We start from the raw sequence: 23,624 nt of genomic DNA, 5'->3' as shown, positions 1-23,624 counted from the left end.
AAAACAGATTGCTGGCTGTTCTCTGTGATAGAATCTGTAGACAATGCAATTTGCATGGGTGACAGCTGTGGGACGAGACATTTTAATTCCATCTGAGAAACCCATCATCGCCGAGTGCCTATGTGCTCAAAACTCGGGAGAGACAGAGATGGAAAGGAGCGAGGGAGAGGCATTCAAAATGACAGAGGGGTGCATGTAAACTGTCTGAACCACCACCCGCCTACCCCCTCTGGAGAAGCTGTGCTTGACATGATAATAGACCTCTGACCGTGGCTAGTGATCGGGGACAGAAACAGCCCAGATTTTTGCATTCCATCAGGAAAAAGACACTCAAGTATTCAGCTCTGATACAAAGAAGCAGAGGAATTTTACAAGCGCCAACTCTGACATTACATTCTGTACTAATGTAAATATTAGTGCAGATCAGAGCTGCAGTTGACTGGGAATTGATGTAAGCCGAGACATAATGTTATTCCACTCATCAAAATGAGTACAATTGTTTCACCAAAGGTAGTTAGTATTGTCATTTTCCTTGATTGGAATGGATGGCTGAGTGGATGGATTGATGGATAGAAGTCTATTTTTTCCTTTCCCACTATATTAAAGTTTAGATTTACCTATAAAAGGACATGAAGACAACAAAACCTTCCAAATGGTCAGTGATATATGCTTGAAATCTTATGGTCCACTGTTTCAAGGCTGTAAAACAATATTTTTTTACAGCCTTATTATTTCTTTCTCTACAAACAAATACAAAAACAAGTACAAATCTATTTACAGGTGAACCAGTTTCATCCCCAAACTTTATGACTTTTTCATAACATTGAAAATAGAGCAATCGATCTTCAGCATGATCCAGTATTATTACTTTATCCTCAGGCATCAAAGAGCCTTATCTGAAACAACAGTCTGAAAACTAAGTGAGAAAACTAAAAGGGGAAAAAGGAGGAAAAACAAAGTTTAATGACATGAAATCTGCATAAAGGTTATGAATTCTGCAGAGCCCCAGATGGGGGCTCTCACTAAAATAGCCATGACAAGTCAACATGAGTGATCTCCCAAGCTGGAAGGGAAGTTGATCTAACTCTGATGACTCTGACAAATGCTTGTGCTCCCTGTTGTATGCTGTACAGCAACTGAGTAGAAATGAAGATGACACAAGCACATTTCACAACATCTGTGACATTTGCACTATGTGAGGGCTTAAAAAGAATCCAGGCAAAATCCAACTACTAGCAATAATGCAGACAAACTCAGTGACAAGGTTGATAGACTACATTTCAGCTAACTGTATACCACTAAACTTATATTAAGATATGCTTAAAAATGTCCATCCATCCATTCGCTTCCGCTCATCCTTTTCAGGGTCGCGGGGGGTGCTGGAGCCTATCCCAGCTGTCATAGGGCAAGAGGCGGGGTACACCCTGGACAGGTCGCCAGTCTGTCGCAGGGCCAACACACAGTGACAGACAACCATTCGCACTCGCACATTCACACCTAGTGGCAATTTGGATTATCCAATTAACCTATAACCCCACAAGTTGCATGTCTTTGAACGGTGGGAGGAAGCCAGAGTACCCGGAGGGAACCCACGCAAACACGGGGAGAACATGCAAACTCCACACAGAAAGACCCCGGCCTGATGGTGGAATTGAACTCAGGACCTTCTTGCTGTGCGGCAACAGTGCTAACCACCGTGCCACCGTGCTGCTTAAAAATGTCTAAAATCTAACCAATTTAATCTTTTTTTTTTTTTTAAATACCTTATGTCTCCTGGCACGTTTTCTCCCCGGTACCCTGTGACAGGAACATAACTTGACTTCCTCAGCTTGTATTACTTGGTAAACATTGTTTTCTCACAGATACAGAGCTTCTCATAGATGTTATGAAACATATCCTCCATCCAAAAATGTATTACTATATGGACAAATCCAGATATATATTTATTTAACATATCCCAGCAATATAACTGCCCGCTTCAATCCTAGGAAGAGACACAGATCCCTTTGGGGCTGCGTCAGGAAGGTTATCCAATGTAAAGAAATCTGCCAAATCAAACATGCAGAGCTACCTGCTGCGGTGATTCCTTTTGAATGAGTAAGCAGACAAAAATAGCTTCTTTATCCTTTTAATATAAACTGAGATTTACGCATATAGAACACAACAAAGAGGCAATCACTGCTGTAGCTCAGAGTTTAAATTGCTTTGTACAGTGTGTGGTAATTATGGATGAAATATAATGTTCCTGTTTTAAGAAGCTACAATTGAATTTGTTAGAGAAGGTATGTGAAAATGTGCAGACTTCACATTAAGAATTACAGTGAGGCAGGCATGCTAGTTCATTTATTTCAGACATGAGTTATGTGACTGTCATTGATATGGATTTGTGTATTTACCGCATGCTGTGATCACATTCTCTTAAAATATTGAACAATATAGTTTATTTGTCCAAAAAGCTTATAACAGCCCAAAGGTAGATGTCGTGCAGACATAAAAACATCTTTAAATCATTTACAATAAAAACTCTTCAATACGTAACAGAGTTCATTTTGTGTAATGTGGTTCATGGTTGTTTAACAACTATGTGGTGCAAATATCTGTGTATAATTAAAAAAAGACTTTCGAGTTGTCGCGTTCATTTTAGTCTACAATTGTTACAGTTTGTCCTTTTTTAATTCTAAGGTTTTATGCATTTGGGAAATAATAATAAAAAAAAAAATTTGTGTTTACAAGGTTCTAATTTTTCAAATTCTAACCAGAGAAGAACAACAACCCTTGAGTACAAGTACACTCCGTGTGAGTAAGTAACATGAACAATGATTGGTAATTGTTTCCTGTATGACTTTACTTTCACTCTGCCACATCATTGTGGAGGAGTTTTGGTTGACTCTTTAGTATTTCTGCATTTCATTGAGGTTTGTTGGCATTCATTTATGCACCCCACCACCATGCTTGACAGGTGCAGCATCAGGTGTTTGGGAAATACAAAAAACTGCGTATTTTTGTTCATTATTGCTAAATATTTATGTCCTGGTATTATATGCCAAAAGCACATTGTTCCAGAAGTTCATGATTAGATACTATCTAGAATGTTTTCCATGTGTGACAAATTTTTCTCATTGTAGAACGATGAACTTCAGATCGTCCATCAGTCCACAAACACCTGGATGCCCCTGACCAACAAACTGCCAAAATTTCTGTTATTATAGACGTGGTCACTTGCTCATGACCTGCCACTTACCCCCTTAATTTTTATTGCCGCACTAAGGATTTATTTACTTTTTCACACGCTGCTTATGTATCTAACTTTTTGGGGAAATAATTGACAAAACATGCTATTTGTTGTTGAACATATGAGGTTGTAATTATCTAATTTTAAGATCTGCTGAGACCAGATAAATTTTATTATATTTTTATATGTAAAAAATTAGAAATGACAAAGCCCATACTTTTTGTTTCACATGCATATATGTATTTACTTTTAAAGAACAAACCATGAGGATGTTTCAATCAAGTCCAAAAACAGGAGGGAAAGGAGAGAGAATGCGTTTTTGACCTTGTGCTTAATACATAAAACTTAATGGGTCTTTATCTACCAGAGTTTATGTCTGTTGCACTGAGATGACAAGTTATTGCAGGTTTAAGCTTTTTTTATAACGGTATGTCGGCTTTCCCTTAAATATGAAATGGCATAATAATAGGTTCACTTACTAATGAGGATTAAGTCTAATCCCTGAAGAAAACATCACTATATTTTTATAAGAGCACTTGAGGAAACAAAGCAGATGTTTCTTACAATCATGGAAGTCAAAAGACATTTTGAAAGACTGCAATAAAGCTTTGGTTATGATGCCTAAAGCACAACCAATAACAATAAGTTGGAACATCAATAATAGAGATTCCTGTTCATCAAGAGAGTGAATTACTGGTTAGAGAAAAGAAGATTCACCAAGGTCCAAGTGACTTATATCGACTTTATGCAGAGTGTAGCTTCTCAGTGCATACTGAATGTATTGTGGCTAACACTGAGGTTGAGTGTGTTCAATATAAATTTACAGGCTTTATTACAAATATCTTTCAGTATAGCGGAGAACTGTGCATGGAAGTAAAACCTGATTCTTCATAGTGCACTATACACATTTCTCAAACCCTGACAGGCTGAAAATTCCTCTTTTTTTTCTTTTTTTTTTGACATGAAACAGTCTTTACAAGCCCCAAATGAACTTTTCAGTGATATGCCATTAGTTTTAGGTGTAGAGCACACATGGGTATGGTGACCTTTGTTGCCGACTTCGTACTAAAACAAAAGGTTGTGACATTTTCAGCACTCAATGCTGTGAAGAAGAATTTAATGTCAAGAACCGAACGTACGGATGCAAGCTGGATGTTTAAAAAAAAAACACCTTTGACAACATCACAACAAGGATTCTTGTCTAAAAGGATTAAAGTACCCTCTTCCAAAGTTTAATTATCTAGTGATTTCAGTTTTTGTAACTATAGCTAAAAAAACAACAAAAATCTTAAGGTCAGTTGTTATCTGTAATTAACTTTTTTTGGCTGATAAAGCAAAACACTACAGATCACAGGTGTCAGCGTAATTAATCTTAAGCTGCAAACTGAAAATGTGATAAAAGGTATTAGATATGAAAAGGTAATGAGATGATAAAATGTATGTAACACATGATTAAGAGGGTATTAGTGGGGTATTTTTAATAAAAAAAACGTGTTGGAAATTTAAACTGTGTCTTAGTTCTAGATGCAGAACTGCAATCTTAATATATGTCTATAATATGAATCAGTTAATGGTCTTAAAAACCTCTTTCTCTAAATCAACTTCAAAGAGAAAACATTTACCACTCAAAACGACAGAATGGATGCCAGCTGAATTAATTTAATTAAGGGCCCAACTCCAAAGGCTTTTTTACAGTATTCATATTTTTTTGCTCAAACTGTGCCTCAGATGTAAAGTTCATGCTTTTAACATAGATTCTTCACAATCATTGCTTACAAGTCCCAAAATATGATGCAACATTAGTAATTTCAGAATTGTAATATAAAGTTGGTACATTTTATGAATTCCAATATAATTAGTCTACTGTTTCCTATATTACCCACTTATAAAAAGAGCTGTGGGAGGTATACTGTAGGTCCATTTTTTCAGTATTAACAAATCAGAGTTGTTCACAAATGCTGAGTTGACATGCACATCACAGTTTGCTTTTTCTTATCTCCCCTTGTCTTTATATGGTGTAGCCAGCTGTCAGCTTACTCACATCATACTTTATTAGGGTTAGGGTTAAAATCATGATAAAAACCATTAAATAACATAAAGATATATCAGTAAAATTAAAAACTTTTGAAAAGAAGACAATAAGCTAATACTGCAAAAAATTGTGTCCTAAAATTTACAAAGTGATGAAACAAACATGTTAAATTGAATTCATTGTTTTAACTTTGAGTGCACCCATGTACTGAAGTTCATTACTATTGTTGTGCCTGAACATTAGAGCATTTACATATTAAATATTTACATATTACTATTCTGCAATAAAGGAGACGTGGAAATCAGTTTCGACAAAAGTTGATTGATCAGGTATTCTTGGTGTGTTCTGTGTTCCAGTAGCTGGGATTCTAGCAGTGTAAAAAAACTTAGCAGAAGATTACAAACAATAAAAATATCTGCTCATATTTTTTAAATCAACGACTGAATGTATATGAAATTTTCAGTTACAAAAGAATTACTCAATAAATAAGTAAATAAAAAAATTCAGTGAAACGTGAACCTTCCACCTCATTTGCAACTGGAACTCTGAATATAGCCTAACCTGAAAAATATTGTCCGCATAAGTACCATAGAAAAAAAATCACATATTATGTTAATTTAACTTTTAATCAACTGCATTTTTCATGAATAGCAGCAAAAACCCTGTGAAAGCCAAAGTCACTGTTTCACAGCTCAGTTTTTAATTTAGTCTCTTTTAGAAGTATCTTTTAAAACAATTATGCTCATGGGTTTTATATTAAGAGATAAATTAGTATCTTCCACATCTTTCCCGTTGGCTAGTGCATTTTACTAAATTAAAGCATTATAAATAATGTAACTTAAAAAAAAAGGACAAAAAAAGTTCTTATTAATGTGCATGTCATTCTATGACCATATTAGTACTAATATGACTAATAAAAATTAAACATGCAAAACAGAATGTGACTGTAAACAGAAACAAGAGAGAAGGTGCCTGCAGTCAGGACAGTATATAGTTATAATCCTTTTTACACACTCAAGGACATTTGGCTGGTCTCTGTCTGTCAAGTAACTGACCTTTTTTAGGCTTGTGGGAAATAAATGTTTTGTCAAAAAATAAATAAATAAAAGTGAAGGATGGAAGAAAAACAAGCGTTTCAGTTAAATCTAAATCTAGAGTTTGAATTCCCATTAAACATAACCCCTCCCAGTGAAATTATGTTTTTACTTTATGAACCTGTTTAAAAAATGCATATATTATAAGCAGGGGTGCATATAAATGGTCCGAAGGTGCGCATTCGCTGTCAAGATAAAAGACGCACACCAGATAAGAAGTTGCAACGTGCGTTTGCGTACATAAGATTTTCTGGAGGAGGACAGACATTAGTTTAGAAGGCTTAAAAATGTCGAAGAAGCAAGCTTCTTTAAGCAATTACTTTGGTGTTCCTCCACCTCCAAACAAATGTCAGAAGGAGTCTGAACCGCAAAAGAAGCGCGTATTCTCGGAAAAGTGGTTGCAGGAGGTGAGCTGGCTTCAAACAAATGATGAACGCACAGAGATGTGGTGCAGAATATGCCGTGAAAATCTCACTCTAGCGGACAAAAACAGTGCGTTTTATATGTACGTATATATTAGGGGTGCAACGATACACAAAATTCACGGTTCGGTTCGGTTCGATTCGATACTTTGGTGTCACGGTTCGATGTTTTTTCGATACAAAAAAAAATGTTCATGCCTTTTTAATTTGTCATTTATTAAAATTATAAATATATATTTTAACACAAAAGTACAGTTTTTAAATTTAACCCTAACCCTTGTGCATGTTGTTTTTTAGCTCGTCATATTGCAGCCACAGAAATTCTTTTGTCCATGAAACCATAAAGCTGCACTTTCTTTTTGCCTTATAGTCTGATTTGTCATAACTTCTCCGTTTTGTGGTAAGCTTTTCTTTGGCTGTCACTTCTTCACCCTGACCTGTCTTATTTGGCTCAGCAGAACTAAAATATATATCTGTCTGTGAAGGTTCTCAATCATCCAGGTCATCCTAGTGAAATATATATCCTGCCGCACTCACATAAGCTCAGCGATTCTCTGCGCGATCAACCTCTCACATGTTTAAGCTGCGGGAGATTTCACTTGTCATGTTTGCATAGTAAGCTAACAATTAATAAGACGATGTCAGAGGAATTGGTGCACAAATTATCATCACTCACAGATCAGTGCTGTCGCTCTCTATACACAGTTTGCGCGATTGCAAAGTGAAAGCAAAAAAACAAGCGCAAATTCAAACACGATTTCAATATGTCACATATTGACAGTGGCTCACCCAATGACATAATTACCCAGCTACATTTCTGAAAGAATGCAAAAGCATTGACATATATTTTTCCTTCCTACAATAGCCCGACAGGCAGGGGAGAGATAGCCCCGGGACATCGGGCTAGCGATATTGCGAGCCCTGTATCTGATTGAGGAATCACTCATCTTTGGAAAAGAGAGTTTATTACAGAGAAATGTCTCTTTCCAAAATAAAAGCTATACTATCCGTTTCTTCTGGGCTATATTCTCAGCAGCATATTAAACATATCAGGTCTCCATAAGGAGAATCCTGTGCTAACAGCTGTCTAAATGACTCGGCTAAAGTTTGTAGCATGCATGCTTGTTTTTGTCTTTGCACTAGGATGATGTCAGTGTAAATGTGCAGTCATATTCGTTGTGTTCCCACTAGTGCTTTCAGGTTAATCTCGTTGAAATAACCTTCACGCCACAACATGGCAAATCTCCGTTAACGAGCTACCCTATACAGAGGGGCTAGACGGCCAACACGTTAATGAGCTAACTGCGCTAACACACTAGCTCCCACCCATGTAATTGAGCATTGCATGGCACATCCAACATACTGTTTTACTTTAGTCCATGACTCGCTTACCTTCAGGGTCATATGTCACATGAAAACCAAAATAATTCCAAACGCCAGATCTGAATGAGGGTGGGGAGGTCCACTTCTGTCTCGCTAGCTTGCCCTGCGCTCTTCCTTCTGACCATCCTGTCTGTGTTGAGTGCTCAGTGAATCTGCGTTCGACTACTCCGCCTAGGCTGCACTCTCGAGCCTAGGCGGAGTAGTCAAATGCAGATTCACTGAGCGCTCAACACAGACAGCATCGTCAGAAGGAAAGTTGATAAAATAAATTACAAATTTTGTATTGTTCTTTTTTTTTCTCCCCTTTGGTTTTCTTTCTTTCTCTCCCCCTCTTTCTTTCATTCTTTCCCCCTGTCCTATCCCACAGTCATGTCTGTCCCGTTTGCAACTGAAAATAAAATAAATTCATAATTATAATAAAGGTCAATCAAATGGACCAATATGATGATCCACTTAAAATAAATCCTCTTGGCATCTTTCTTGGCCTCAAGACAACAATTCTGATGGCTATAGATCCAAACGGGACACAAAAAAAAAAAAAAAAAAAAAAAAATTTGAAAAAAAAAATTTTTGAAAAAAATTGTATTGTTCGATACATATGCATACCGAACCGAAAGCACTGTATCGAACGGTTCAATATCGATACGAATATCGTTGCACCCCTAGTATATATGTATGTATATGTATATGTTTTGTCTGTTGTATGACAAAAAAAAAATCTCTTTTGAGTGAGACAAAAAGAAGAAAAAACTATCTACAGACATTTAACAAAACTTTCATGGATGTCACCACAGAAGAAGTGCATCTGAGCCTTCCCCTCCCCTGCTGGGCATCAGTCCACTTATAAAAATCAATAGTGTAGTGGAAGCAGCTCCCTGGATGGCTCTGTGAGAAGGGAAAACATGTCTACCAAAAGGCAACCAAAGAATAACAAAGCTTTACATTACAGGATATGTGAAGCTGACATCCTACTCTCCTGTCACTATGTGGCAGCTATGGTAATTTTAGCTCTAGGGACTATAAAGAGGTGGGCTTTGAAACTTATATTTTTGTTTGTCTTTGTTTATATTTTTGCTTGCCATTATCACAAGCACATTTAGATAGAATACACAAGGCACACCAAGAGCCTGTTCACAGCTTGAGGATTTTTAGTTTTTCTTTAGTTTAGATCCTTGATAGGGTTATATTTAAAGAATATAATTTTACACTGCAAATAGCGTAGCCTTCTATTACTTCAGTTTTGATGTGGTCAAAACTTACAAATCCCGGTAAGAGTAGTTGTGAAACTGCAGGTTATTCATCTGCAGAGGGATGGTTTATTTGAAGAGTGCATCGTAGCACAGAAACAGCAGCAGTTAAGGGTACAAATTATCTTCTTATGGCCTCTGACAGTGGACTCATATCTGTGTGTCTCCTGCTAGGCCTCAGAGCAGTATTCAATACTATTGATTATAATATTTTAATACAGAAACCTGAAGACACTGTTGGTATTAAAGGAAATGTGATACACTGAAGGGGCGTTGTGGTTACCACTGTTGCCTCACAGCAACACGGTCCTGAGTTTGACTTCACCATCTCGCTGAGGAGTTTGCACATTCTCCCTGTGTTTGCGTGGGTTCTCCCCGGGTACTCCGGCTTCCTCCCACAGTCCAAGGTTGCGCTTGTGGAGTTCCACAGGATTATGTGCCAGGACCAAACCTTTACTTAAAACACTGCATACATTTTCGTTGTTATGCAGATGATACTCAGCTTTTTTAAATCCATAAATCCAGATGATACAAATCAATAAGATTAGATCAGATTAGATTAGATTAGATAGAACTTTATTAATCCCTCGGGTGGGTTCCTCTGGGAAATTCGATTTCCAAAAAAGCACAGCACCGACAGAAGTTACAGAGTTACAGAATATTATATATATATATATATATATATATATATATATATACACACACACACACACACACACACACACACACACACACGCCATTCAGTGCAGCAGCCACCGTTCACACTCATTTGAAATTTATTAAACTGAATGCAGAGATGTTGCTTTGGGACACAGGTGCTGTTTTCCACCGTAAAACTGTGCATCAGGACGATATTTGTTTTCTGCTTTTCACATATTTGTGGTTTGTTTTTCCTTGAAATGCCAGGTGGGCTCAACAGAGACAGCACAGATAGCTTCTCTCTCATTTTCCCTCTTTGTTTTCAGCATTACATCTGTGACTCCCCACTGCCATTTCCCACTTAGATTATTTGATCCTTTATTAGCAATTCTTCCTCAAACTGGGACACTGGAATATAAACTGATCAGCTATGAAAATGCAAAATTGTTGATTTCTTAAAAGACTGCCCAGAAGGTAAATGGCTTTCGAACTTTTCCAGTGACAGACAGAAACAAGCTTGAAGTGTTGCATTGGTATGGCTGGAAAAATGCAGAACAAATGTAAGCTTTCAATCCAGTTATGCCTTGACATGCAATCAGTAGAGGCTGTCACTCAGAATCTGTGAAAAATCTGTCAACTTCAAACCCACGCACTTCTGTGTCTTTATAGCTTAAACCTAATTATGTATTTTTTCATGTTCCCTCTACTTCAGTGGAAAAAGAACAGAATATATGAATGTTAGGAGAAGGAGATCTCTCTCTCCCACTATATTTGAATGCAGATACACACACATACTTAAATCAACAGCTTATAGCGATGGCATACAAATAGAGTAAAATAGCACTATAGGCAGCAAAGATTTCAAACATTACACGGTGTCTGCAAGGCTAAGAAAACACCAGCCAGTTGTGAGCAGTGACAAACATAAACCTAGAGATTATGAGCTTTTCTCAAGCTTAATCACTCCCAGATACAGATGTAGGTAGATAACAGTATGTAATCCCACAGACATGTGAGGCTACACGAGCTTTCTCCTGGACCTTGTAGCAGGAAACTCCTCCATTCACATCAGATCCACATAACCACCTAAAACCGCTGTAGCTTATGAACAGCAACTACAAAGGCTGCACTCTATAAAACAACTTATTAGTTCAAAGGCAGCACTGGATCAAAGTGCATGATTAGCAGGAGACCGGTTTGCTTATTTTAGTGCAGATCCAAGTCTCTTTGTTATTCTTTTCATCGTTCATTAGAGGTTACGATTAACTGCAAGCACAGACTTCACAGTATAGTCCATAGATCAAAGCATGCGATTACAGCAAGCTCATAAAAATTAGGGGAAAAAAACATTTAAAATAAATAATTTTGAACGATTTCGATAGGATACAAAACTGACTTTAGTCAGTTTACTAAATTGTGCAAAACATAACAAAAATCTTGCATGTGCGTATTGGAAAACCTCTATTGTGTCATGTGACTGACAAGAGATTCAAATTTGGATGTTAAAATATTTAACTGATTGCAATATGTGTTTACAAGAGCATATGAAATGCAAAACAAAACTGTCATATTTGTATTTTTTAATGGAAACAGAGTGCTGGAGGGAGGTGTAACAGAGAAAGGAATGTTAATGTTAAAAACAGACTGCATGATAAAGTGTTATAGTCAATGATGGAATTCACTGCATTTTAATAACTGTGAGCTGCTCATTCTAAAAAATCATTTACTCGTTTTGTAAAATGAGTAAGTTATCGTCAGCTAACAATACCAAGAGTTTTGAACCATGAAGAGAAGGTGTTACCTGCCAACCTGCCAGATAACACTATATGCAACACCTTAATTTAGAATTTATTTTAAGGAAGAGGTATTTTTGTGCTTTTACTTTTTCAATATTTAATCAATACCACAATCAATCTTTATTGATACTAATTACTATTATTTGAAGATATTATCCAAATCTGTTTGAAGAAAAGGAGCATTATGTTTCTTATTAATTTGGGACTGAAAATTAGTTTATATTAAATTATTACTGTAAAAAAATTAAAGGAAATGATTTCCAGATGTCATCCAAGACATCTATCACTTACAAATAGTATAATTGCAAATATAATTGGGTTTTATTCAAATGCCTATTAAGCTAATTCATTCCAACATATAATGGGACACATTAATACCACTGCTTCATGTGTAATCACTCAAGTTTTTGATCATTTATATCCGGTGTCTATCCTGGCACAGTAACTATCTAAAAATCAACCGTAAACTATCAAATCAGTGCACAGACTGCTTCTTGTAAGCATCCTTCACATACTGCATCCTATTTCTTGATCTGAGATACCTCTGCAGTTCTTTAATAACATGCCTGACAGCATAGTTTTCCATGGTTTTAGTTCCACTGTATCAAATTATATCAAGTGTTACTTTGTTGAGGAGCTATATAGTATCTTCATATTGTAACAAATTAAGGCAATGGCCTCTGCTTATTATAGTGTGCTTATAATTGTAATGATCTAATTCCCTGGGAAGATCTGTTAAAATAAAATGTCGACCTCTGGGTGTTCATCATTTGAATTGTTTTAATGGAATAACAGTTCAGCACATTCCTCACCTTCATTAGTATCTCTGGCTAAGCCTTGGGCATAAGTGAAATTTTACTGCATCCACACAGGATGTGCTGAAACACTGTGAATACTGCTGATCACCACCTGTGTAATCGATAAAGTCGGTAAGCTGTACTTACTTATACCTGTTTAGAAGTTTAATTTAAAAGAAGTGTACAGAGAAAGATTGGTTTTCTTTGCTGTTATGCTTTTTTGGTTACATTTCACATTTCAGGATTAATATTTGTTATATTTCGAGGGAGTTTTAGTGTATCCCATGATGGACTAGGATGATGCAACAGGTTGCAAGTCTGACAGAAAACCTCACAGACACCTATGGTTGGTTAAAGAATCAAGATTTTTGCTATTAAACTCCACATAAAAAAAAGACTAAAACCAGTGAGTGGATGCTGTAGAAATCCTCTGCTGTCCTGCTGTTAGACAATATTAATGAGCCACATGGCTTTTCATTACCATGAACAAACACACTGGAGTTAATGTGGAAGCACTGGCTAAGTTCCAGTCCCTGCTCACATACTCACAGTGGTGTCTGAGGGCTCTTATGTTGTCTTTTCAAACCATTTCTGTACAACTTTCACAATACGGAAGGGAAAATCACATAATGCATTATGCTGTGATATTAAACCTGCCAAAACCCATGACCAATCCAAGTAATCAGGGTACTTAGTCTATGAATACACGTGGTCTTTGTGATTTCCACACATGCGGATTTAAGGTGAGTTTTTGTCCTTAAAGTGGAGCTAATCAGTATTTATAGAACAGTAATGTGTCAAATTACAGTCAATCTGAAACTGTCACTTTGAACATTGATCCTTCATAAAAATATCAGCTATCTGATTAACTCCAGCTGTTTCTCACAGGTGTTGGCAGAGACCTAAATGGAGCACACTGGACTTTACATTTACCAAGAGGCAAAAACCAAGACTTGACATGAGTGATAGTGTTCCTCTATAAATTCTGGATTTGAAAATAAGAAACAACTAATAAGATAAAAGAAATGAAAAAAAAACCCCAATTATAATATCAACTTAAACAATAATGATTTTATATGTAGTGTGTAGTACTTTTTGCAATGCTAGTTCTTCATGGATGTTAATGTGGTACTGTGAACATTTTTATGCTACCCCCAGGTCTAAAAAAAATAATTCATTCCAGGTTCAAAGACATGAACCAAATTTTAGAAACTACAGATATGCTTTTCAATTCCCCATAAAACATGACACATTATAAAAAAATTCAGTGCTCAGAAAACTGATTCTTGAAACTCATCCACATGTAATACTCAGCAGAACACTAAATTTGTATTTGTTTGAGGCTAAAAACAGTACTCCAGAAATGCTTTACACAGACGACTGATTGAACCAATCAGTTGTTAAAGATTCGTTTTTTCAAATGGATTAAATGCTCAAAAAGATATGCAGCATAAGCCACATTCAGGTATGTATTCATTTAGCATTTTTTATTCTATGCATGCAACACCTTATCAAACCTTGGAGACCTGCTGCGGTCTCCAAGGTCTTTTACCTTTGTTTCATCTGCCTGACCTGCATACTGCTGAAATATCAGACCTGGTTTTAATAAAGAATGCAGCTGATTTGATGTGATAAAAACAAGCAAATGATGTAACAACACAAGTCACGGGCACAAATGGGGAAATCTACTTTCTGTCTCTGTCTCTCCTCGTGACGGATCTACGCTGCTCAGGCTGCCTGAGGCCCAACAGCCCGACTAAGTCTGTTTGCCTTTTAGTCCACGTAATTCTCTGACTCCATCAGCTGAGCCTGAGCCTTCATCTTAGGTAGGAATGTAGCTATAGTCAGACTCAGTACTGTAATTTTAAACATATAATGTGGATTTGACTCTGCAGCAAAAAGATAAACCTATATAGACAAATAAAACCTCTTTTTATTGCCTATATCTTTGCTTAGGATAGGTAAAAAAGACAAGCACACAATGTTGCAGCTGTGACTGAGGTCACATACTGTTATTTCTATATATATGTTGTTAAAATACTTCAAAAGCAAAATGCAATCCAAAGCAAATGATTAGAATGGATTGGGGTGGGGACAGTGGGGTGAGGGTGAATTTGACTGACACATTTCTACCAAGATGCAAAATTGGCCAAGAAACGTGATGAATGTTTTATTTCATTCAATGCACCAGAGATGAACCCATTAGAGAAGCAATTTACTTCTCCTGGAAAAGCAGCTTTTATTGCCCTTCATCACAAAGGTGTCATGTTGAGTTAGTTTTTTTTTTTTCCTCAATAGATGAGACGCACAAACAGTGTATCATAAATCTATACAGCAGGAACTATGTCCACTTCAGTTCTCTCACTTTTTGCACAAAAGGTAAGACTTTTCCTCCATGTACAGGGTGGGCCATTTATATGGATACACCGTAATAAAATGGGAATGGTTGGTGATATTAAAGTCCTGTTTGTGGCACATTAGTATATGTGAGGGGGCAAACTCCTCAAGATGGGTGGTGACCATGGTGGTCATTTAGAAGTCGGCCATCCTGGATACAACTTTTGTTTTTTTCAATAGGAAGAGGGCCATGTGACACATCAAACCTATTGGTAATGTCACAAGAAAAACAATGGTGTGCTTGGTTTCAACGTAACTTTATTCTTTGAGTTATTTACAAGTTTCTCTTTGTTCACAGCCATTGACATGTCGAAGAGGTTAACACCTGAGGAGCGGATCAAAATTGTGTTGATATCTGGTGAACGCAGTAACCGGGTCATTCCAGCAAATTTCAATGCAAGACACCCTACGAGACCACCCATCTCCCATGCTACAGTTAGCAAACTGCTTGCTAAGTTTCATGAAACTGGTTCAGTGTTTGATTTGCCAAAATGTGGACGCAAGAAAACTGTCACTAATGAAGAAACATCAGTGGCTGTCCTAGCATCATTCAGCAAGAGCCCACAGCGTAGCACTCGCCGCATGTCGCAGTGGCATTAGTCGAACATCCCTTCGGCGGATATTAGCTACTCACAGATGGCACCCTTACAAACTCCAGCTACTGCAGCATCTCAACGAGGATGACCCAGATCGGCGCACAGAATTTGCAGAATGGGAAAAACAGAAATTGGAACAGGACCCTCAGTTCACGCAGAAGATTTTGTTCAGTGATGAGGCAAACTTTAATGTGAATGGTGAAGTTAACAAACCAAACCACCGCTATTGGTCTGACACTAACCTACACTGGATGGATCCCTCCAAGACTGTTGGAACAACAAAAGTGATGGTTTGGTGTGGTATATGGGGTACAACGATAGTGGGTCCATTCTTCATCAATGGAAACCTCAAGGCCACTGGATATTTGAAATTGCTACATGATGATGTGTTTCCCTCTTTATGCACTGAAGCTGGCACGTTCCCTGAGTTTTTCCAGCAAGATGGTGCACCACCACATTATGGGTGCCAGGTCCGAGCATTCCTAGATGAACAGTTTCCTGGAAAGTGGATTGGTCGCTGTGGGCCAGTTGAATGGCCCCCAAGACTGACCCCCTTAGACTTTTATCTTTGGGGTCATCTGAAGGCAATTGTCTATGGTGTGAAGATACGAGATGTGCAGCACCTGAAACTACGGATACTGGATGCCTGTGCTGGCATTTCTCCTGTGGTGTTGCTATCAGTGTGTGAAGAGTGGGATAAGAGGGTTGCATTGACAATCCAACACAATGGGCAGCACATTGAACACATTTTATAAGTGGTCAGAAACTTGTAAATAACTCATGAAAGAATAAAGTTACGTTGAAACCAAGCACACCAATGTTTTTCTTGTGACATTACCAATAGGTTTGATGTGTCACATGGCCCTCTTCCTATTGAAAAAACAAAAGTTGTATCAAGATGGCCAACTTCTAAATGGCCACCATGGTCACCACCCATCTTGAGGAGTTCGCCCCCTCACATATACTAATGTGCCACAAACAGGACTTTAATATCACCAACCATTCCCATGTTATTACGGTGTATCCATATAAATGGCCCACCCTGTAGAATGAAATACAGTTGTGAAAACCTAAGTACACCTCATAACTTGAAGTAGTCATTTTCTGTGTGACTTAAGTTTCTCATCATTGTGGAACAGTTTTGGTCCACTCTTCCAGAACACTGCTTCAGTTTATTGATGTTTGCAGGCATTCATTTATGCACAGCACTCTCACCGTCCCACTACAGCATTTCAAGGAGCTATTGATTGATTCTTGATTCTTTTCTTTTTCAGCCATTCTGTGGTAGATTTGCTGCTGTGGGATCTTTCTCATGTGCATGGCCGAGTTTAGGCCAAGCTTTAGCTGTCAAACAAATGACCTCACATGTGACTTTGGCACACATAGCAGTTCATGGTTGACGACAGCAAAGTGCCCAGGAACAGTGGCTTCAACACAAGCACAAATCATCGCCCCTCCATCACCATGCTGACCATTATTATTTGGTATTGCATTTTATGCTTAATGCACAATCTGACCGTGAGGTGAATTTGCCCACCAGCAAACTGCCAAAACATCTGCTTTTATCGAGTTGCTCACATTCTCTGATTATCAATTAACTAAATGCTTTTGATTAGCAGCACCTGGCTTCTACATAATCTCTTCCAGTTCCAGTGGAATAAGCATGAGTTGACAGAGTCTTAGTTTTGTAGGTAAATCCCAATGCAGATGACAATTACAATTAGGAATGCAATTCAGCAGCATGCAATAAAAACATCACTTTATAAAGACTACTGCAACAGACATTCAGGAATTATATCAGTCTTAGGTTTTGTTTTTCATTTATTTTTGTGAATGTTTCTTAGGTGTAGAAGAAAAGTGCTTTGAGTGCTCAAGTACCAAAGACTTACATAAGAACCTGTCCATTTCATATTTTTATTTACTGAAATAAAATGTGTATATGTACCTAGCATTTTCATGAGGATAATGTAACTAATTTAATGCTACAGGTGTCTCCTTTAATTGAATGTATTAAAACTGTGTTTTTCATATTTATATGACAAGGCACTCGAAAGTTAAGTCATGACAGTGACATTTTATTAGTTATTTCCAAGACTTTTCTTTGTTTGTTCGAATGGAGACAGTCCAAATTTAATATTGTTTTTCATAATGTGCACAACAGATAAGCTAGAACATATTACAATTTTTGTAAAATAAATAAATAAATAAAAAGTTTTCAATATTTTGCATTAATTAATAAAAGCTCTCAAGAACTAAAACAAATATAAAAAAGATTATAAAACAAGTTCTGCAGACAAGAAACAGTCAGTCTGCTGAAAATGAAAGTGGAAAACTATTCATCTAATTATTTATTTGTAATAAATAAATACTTTCATTGTTTTTTATTTCTTTCCACTGTAATTTGAAGTGATTTTTTTCACTGAATTATTGTTTTCTTGAGTTTGATGTTAGCTGCGTGTTCTGTTATAAGGAAGTTTGTTGCATGCATCCTGCTTATGTTATTAATTATTCATCAGCACTTCAAAAGGATAAATGCACAGCACAACATTTGCCATTATTTATGGGTCACCAGATCAAGTCTCTTTAACTCTTTAAAACTTGAGGCAGTCACGTTGAATATCAAAGGAAATAAACAAAGTCAGTTTGTGTAGGAAAGATTCTGATTTACAGCCTCTGAAGATTACATTCTAAAGGGAAGGACTGTATTAACATGTTTTATTATTGGTATACCCAAAGCTGTGACTGTAAGATGTTCCCTCGCTGTTTGATTTAGCTGCATAGTTTAATTTCAAAGTGTGCTAGAGGTGCAGGACAGTGTACATAAAGGCTGGTGTTTTTACACAATACCGCTGCTACTGCCTATTAGTTAAAAAAAAAAAGCCTACTGTTTGTCAGCTACTGCTGCCAAGGGATTTAACAAGGCACACAGGAAGTCATTTTAAATTAACAGCAATTTTATATGCTTCCTTTTTTTAGATTAGAAATGGACCAACAGTGCAATTTCTATTAGATTCTTGTGTCAGTATAACCTTGTGCTAAATATAAGCTGGGCTTCCGGCCACTCGGTGTACTTTATTGTTCCGAATTGTAAGTCTAACCCTTCATTCAAAATATGCAAATCAGCTCTGATTAATCTCCTTGTCACTAATCCTCACAGTTGATCCCTTCCAGAGTGGAGGGTCCAATTTGCATATCTCATTTTGCATCTACTCTTTTCTGATGGAAAGCCGGTAATTATGGTTCAAGCTTGCCCCGCTGCTCTATTAGTGAATAAACGTGATCTGCCAGTCTCAGCATGAGCCACAAAGGAATTTTAATCACTCCCTGACCCTGGCCCTCGTCAAAATTTATTAAGCCCATGAGGACTGAAGCTTAGATGTTTATTCAACTATGTATTTCAGCATGGGTTTGTCTTTCAACACCTGGTGATGCTCTTTTATTTCCTTTTGTTTTTGGTTGCAATCATTTAAAATAAAGCATTTGAATGACAAGACAAATTGTAAGTTAGTCCGCTTGATTTTTAACCTCTGTTAAAGGGGTTAAAAATTTCTTCTCATAACATTAAAACCTGTTTAAAAAGCAGGGGACACATACTTCATGTTTTCAATCTACTCTTGTGTAAATGTACTTTTCGCAGGCAATTCAGATCACATTGCACTGCGCTCTGTCTGTGTCCAACATATCACTGTCACTGTGCAATGTAATACACGCATAAGTCCCTTTAACCTTGTGAGCTCAAAGTTATCATCAGTGTCAACTCTAACCCTACCATGATTTGAAGAACAGTAAAAATTTCATCTTTAAAAAATTATTTTTTTTCATGAATGGCATTTTTCTTTTCTTTACATATATATTCTCTGCATATTCTGGTAGAGCTAGGGTTGGGGTCAGCATGGGCAGTAAATAATTATTTAATGTGTGTGAAGGTGGAAACAGGGTACAGCATGCAATTTAAGCACGTGCTCCTAAAATAACAAGGTAAGAAAATACCATGTAGTCGCTTTTATGACAAGGTAAACAGCTATTGATGCAGTGAATATTGTATCTTAAAATGACTGGTTGCTTGCTTTCAAATAATGTATAATTTAAATTACAATTGAAAATACAGCAGTACATGTTTTTCCTTTTCTCAGTGCATAATCAAGCCAGGAAGTATTTCTTGATTTAGAGCACAACAACCACTCCAAATGGAAGTTCTGATTAAACTTCCTTTTAAATTACTTCCCTTTCTTCTTGGGTTAAATTAAACTACTGCCAGTTCACTGTTGATTTACATTCTAGTTTTCCTTCAGATTATCTTTCCACAGTTTATGTGCTATAAAAGTATAACATAATGACACAAAACACAATAGCAATAACAAAGTTCAGATGATTAGCTTTCTTTACTCATGCTGATTTTATTTCACCGAACATACATTTCTGCTCTTTCTTGCTTTCTAATTTCACTTTTGTCACTTCTTCTTCCCACATTACCGAAAGCCTCATATTCACCTTTTTTTCTGTCAGAGTTTCCTGAGGCAATAAATCGCTGGTTGCTGCTCTTTAAATATCTTTATATTTCTGTCACTGTGCATTTTAGACCTTCTGTAACGTTGCACAAATCCTCCTCCATGTTCTGGAAGATGTCACATGAAGTTTCTGTTGATAATCTTTTGGCTTTAGTCCTGAACCACAAGCATCTAGAATTTGAGGAACCTGTCCTATCTCATTAGGGTAATTTCTTTCCTGACACTTTACTGATTAAATATGTTAAGATTCAGAATTTCCTTTACAACAAAACCCTATTTTTCTCTCTCTGTTAACCCTGTATGACAACCTCAATCAGGAGTTCTTTTCTTAAGTACTTTTATTCATTCATTTTATTCAACATTGTATTTATATGTGTGTTTATAATCTAACTTCCCAAAATAAGTTCCTATACAACTAAACTACATTGTGAATTATATTTCTAAGAAAGTACTAGGGAGGGAGGAGGTACACCCTAGACATCTGGACATACTGCCGGTCACAAGGCAACAAAAAAATATATTAGAAAATGTATTTCCCATGAAATGCAAGTGAGAATGTAGTTTATAGCATTATTCATAGGTAATTTAAAGAGTGATCTTGTGTGTGTGGGAGCCACATGGATTTATGGCCTATAATTGGCCCCACACAGGCTTTCATGAGCCAGATCAGGGCCCACCATGGTTTATGTGGTTAACTTGTGACTATGTTATAGGTCACATGGGGCCTGGAATGAAAATAAATAAAATAAATAAATGAAAATACAAGATGTGGGCCTAACCAGGGATAAATAAAAACAATAAAATCTTGGCAGGCATCTTACTTTTTCCCCCCAATAAGATAAAAAAAAAAACATTTTCGGTGATCTGCTCAACACTTGTCTCAACACTGAAGCCAAGAAAGTCATTTCCTTTTTAAATGGATCACAGCCTGCTTTACACTCACTAAACCATGTACCAAAATTCCAACTATATCTGAAGCACATGGTTGGCTTAACCTGCCCATGAAGTCTACTCAGTCCAGTCAGGAACACAATGAGAAAATACGAAAATGCATTTATTTCAGTTTCACTGTGACTTCAAGTAAATTATTTGACTCCTTTTTCCCAGCAGCAGTGACCACATTGTTCCATGCTGAGCATGTTGTGCACTGAAAGAGTCGCTGTCTGTTTACAAAGCAAAAACTCAATAAGCGCAGAGTCCTATAGGCACAGTTTAAGTCAACATAAAAAAATGGTATGAAACCAACAGCCCAAACTTATCTATTTACATTCCACCCATCTGAGAGGGCAGCCAGTGTCTGCATTCCATTGCATATTCTATACACACCATATGTAGATATAACAGTCTCAGTATGACAGAGATGGAAAAATAAGAAAATAATAAAAAAAAAAAAGAGTATTTTCTTCTTGAAAAAAAAAAGATGATTGTACAGATCTAACAAACTTACCGGTTTCACATCATATGCGAAGAGCACATATTTCAGGTCAGGGGAGACTGCATACTTCGCCACGTTGAAGTTAATCTGATGAAAATAATAAAGAATAAGAAATATTTTACAATACGACAAAAAAGATCAACTCTAAAGTACAGTACCAATGAAAAGTTTCAGTACACCTACTCAACCAATGAATCTCGATGAGTTTACATTAGGTCAGTTGAGTGTGAAGATCAGGGGATCTGATGCAATCAACTGTCAGCTATCATTAGTCTGCAGGTATGTTCAGTGTTGGGGAGTAACAGAATACATGTACCGGCATTACGTCTTTAAAATACAAAATATGAGTAACTGTATTCTGTTACAGTTACCGCTTAAATAGGTGACAATTAGAATACAGTGATTTTGTAGAAATAAATGGATTACACAGTGGTCTTTTCCTGTTTCTAATTTTGGTAATTCTATGAATCCCCAGAAACCCAAACAAAACACGCAATAAGAGCCTCCAATGTAAGTGTCCTGTTACATCAGAACTGCACATGATTATTTGCAGCTAGCAGGTTGTTAATGCTATCCATCAAGTCTACCGGTCTGCTGTCTATGAACTAACCTCAGCTAACACCAGCTAAAGATGTTAGCTCGGTGGCAAGTAGCCTTCAGTAATAGCAATAAATTACACAGCAATAGTACAGGGTGGGCCATTTATATGGATACACCGCCTGAGCCAAGGTGTGAAACTGGGTGTGGGTCCCAATCAGCCAGAGTTTCGTGTGAGTTCATTGTGAAACCTGGCCCCACCTTATCATGCGAATTCCTGAGATCAGATGGCCCAGGATGTGAGTGGGCGTTAAGGTGTCTGGGAAGGGATCTCAAAACTGGATTATAGATGGCTATAATCCAGTTTTGAGATCCCTCCCGAAACTCTGGCTGATTGGGACCCACACCCAGTTTCACACCTTGGCTCAGGCGATTAGAGGATCATCAGGGGGTCCTTTTGTCCCTCTGTGGGGGGTTACTCCCACTAGGTTTATATCTGGGACTCTCCACCATTTGACCTTAGAACTGAAGAAGCTTCTCGGATGAGAGGTGAAACGTCTTCAAGTAACTTAAAGAAGTCCAGACGCTTTTATTTGCAAGCTCCTTTGACTACGATGACCTGGATGACTGAGAACCTTCACAGACAAGCACACCATTGTTTTTTTTTGTGACATTACCAATAAGTTTGATGTGTCACATGGCCCTCTTCCTATTGAAAAAACAAAAGTTGTATCCAAGATGGCCAACTTCTAAATGGCCACCATGGTCACCACCCATCTTGAGGAGTTTGCCCCCTCACATATACTAATGTGCCACAAACAGGACTTTAATATCACCAACCATTCCCATGTTATTACGGTGTATCCATATAAATGGCCCATCCTGTAGATTCATGTAGTTGTAAAAAGCATGACAATATATCAAGTAATTCAAAGTATTCAGAATATGTTACTCATATTAAGTAACTTAACAGAATACGTTACAAACTACATTTTGGGCCATGCACTCTGTCATCTGTAGTGGAATACATTTAAAAATAACCTTCACAACACTGGGTATGTTTTGGCTCAACAAATGAAGATCACTTTAAGTACAAACAAAATACGATGCGTGTATCTGAATCACGCTGTTGTGGTCATGCTAGATAAGTGTTGACTTAAATCTTCAAAGATGCCTACAGCAACCCCCCACACCCACCCCGACACACACATCACAGGTCCTTCTTCATGGCAAGAACCACCTAATAACAAAGTCACTGCCCCTGGAAACCAAACTCTGGACTCCAAAGTCAAAATCTCTCATGTAGAGATTAACATGCTTTTATTTTTCTAACCTTTCTACCCAAAATGCCAGAAAGTGAAACTACAGAGTACAGTCTACAACGAGCAACACCACTGTGCAACCTAAATATGTAGAGGGTAGGAAAAAAAATCAACTGAATGGAAATTCTCTTAATGAAAAACATTTAAGACCAATCCAAAGAGGATTTAAACTTTCACCAGAGACAAA

General features: G+C 37.2%; 1 protein-coding gene across 3 annotated transcripts in view; it reads right to left on the bottom strand.

Moving 5' to 3' along the window:
* dpp10 (dipeptidyl-peptidase 10 (non-functional)) overlaps positions 1 to 23,624 on the bottom strand; it is a 258,523-nt gene that overhangs the window by 43,211 nt on the left and 191,688 nt on the right. For 2 of the 3 annotated variants that reach the window (XM_085249886.1, XM_085249887.1), the window contains exon 5: positions 21,591 to 21,665. In XM_085249886.1, coding sequence (XP_085106012.1) covers positions 21,591 to 21,665 — 75 coding nt within the window. Of the gene's footprint in view, positions 1 to 8,172; positions 8,542 to 21,590; positions 21,666 to 23,624 lie in introns of those variants that run through there. The other variant, XM_085249889.1, reaches the window with a different exon arrangement.

The sequence above is a fragment of the Mchenga conophoros genome, linkage group LG16 (assembly GCF_057382185.1).
Source record: "Mchenga conophoros isolate Kocher_MC1m ecotype Shallow Benthic linkage group LG16, M_conophoros_male_GT1.1, whole genome shotgun sequence".
Taxonomy (NCBI): domain Eukaryota; kingdom Metazoa; phylum Chordata; class Actinopteri; order Cichliformes; family Cichlidae; genus Mchenga; species Mchenga conophoros.
The sequence above is the reverse complement of the archived record's forward strand: the minus strand, read 5'-3'. Positions and strand labels throughout refer to the sequence as shown.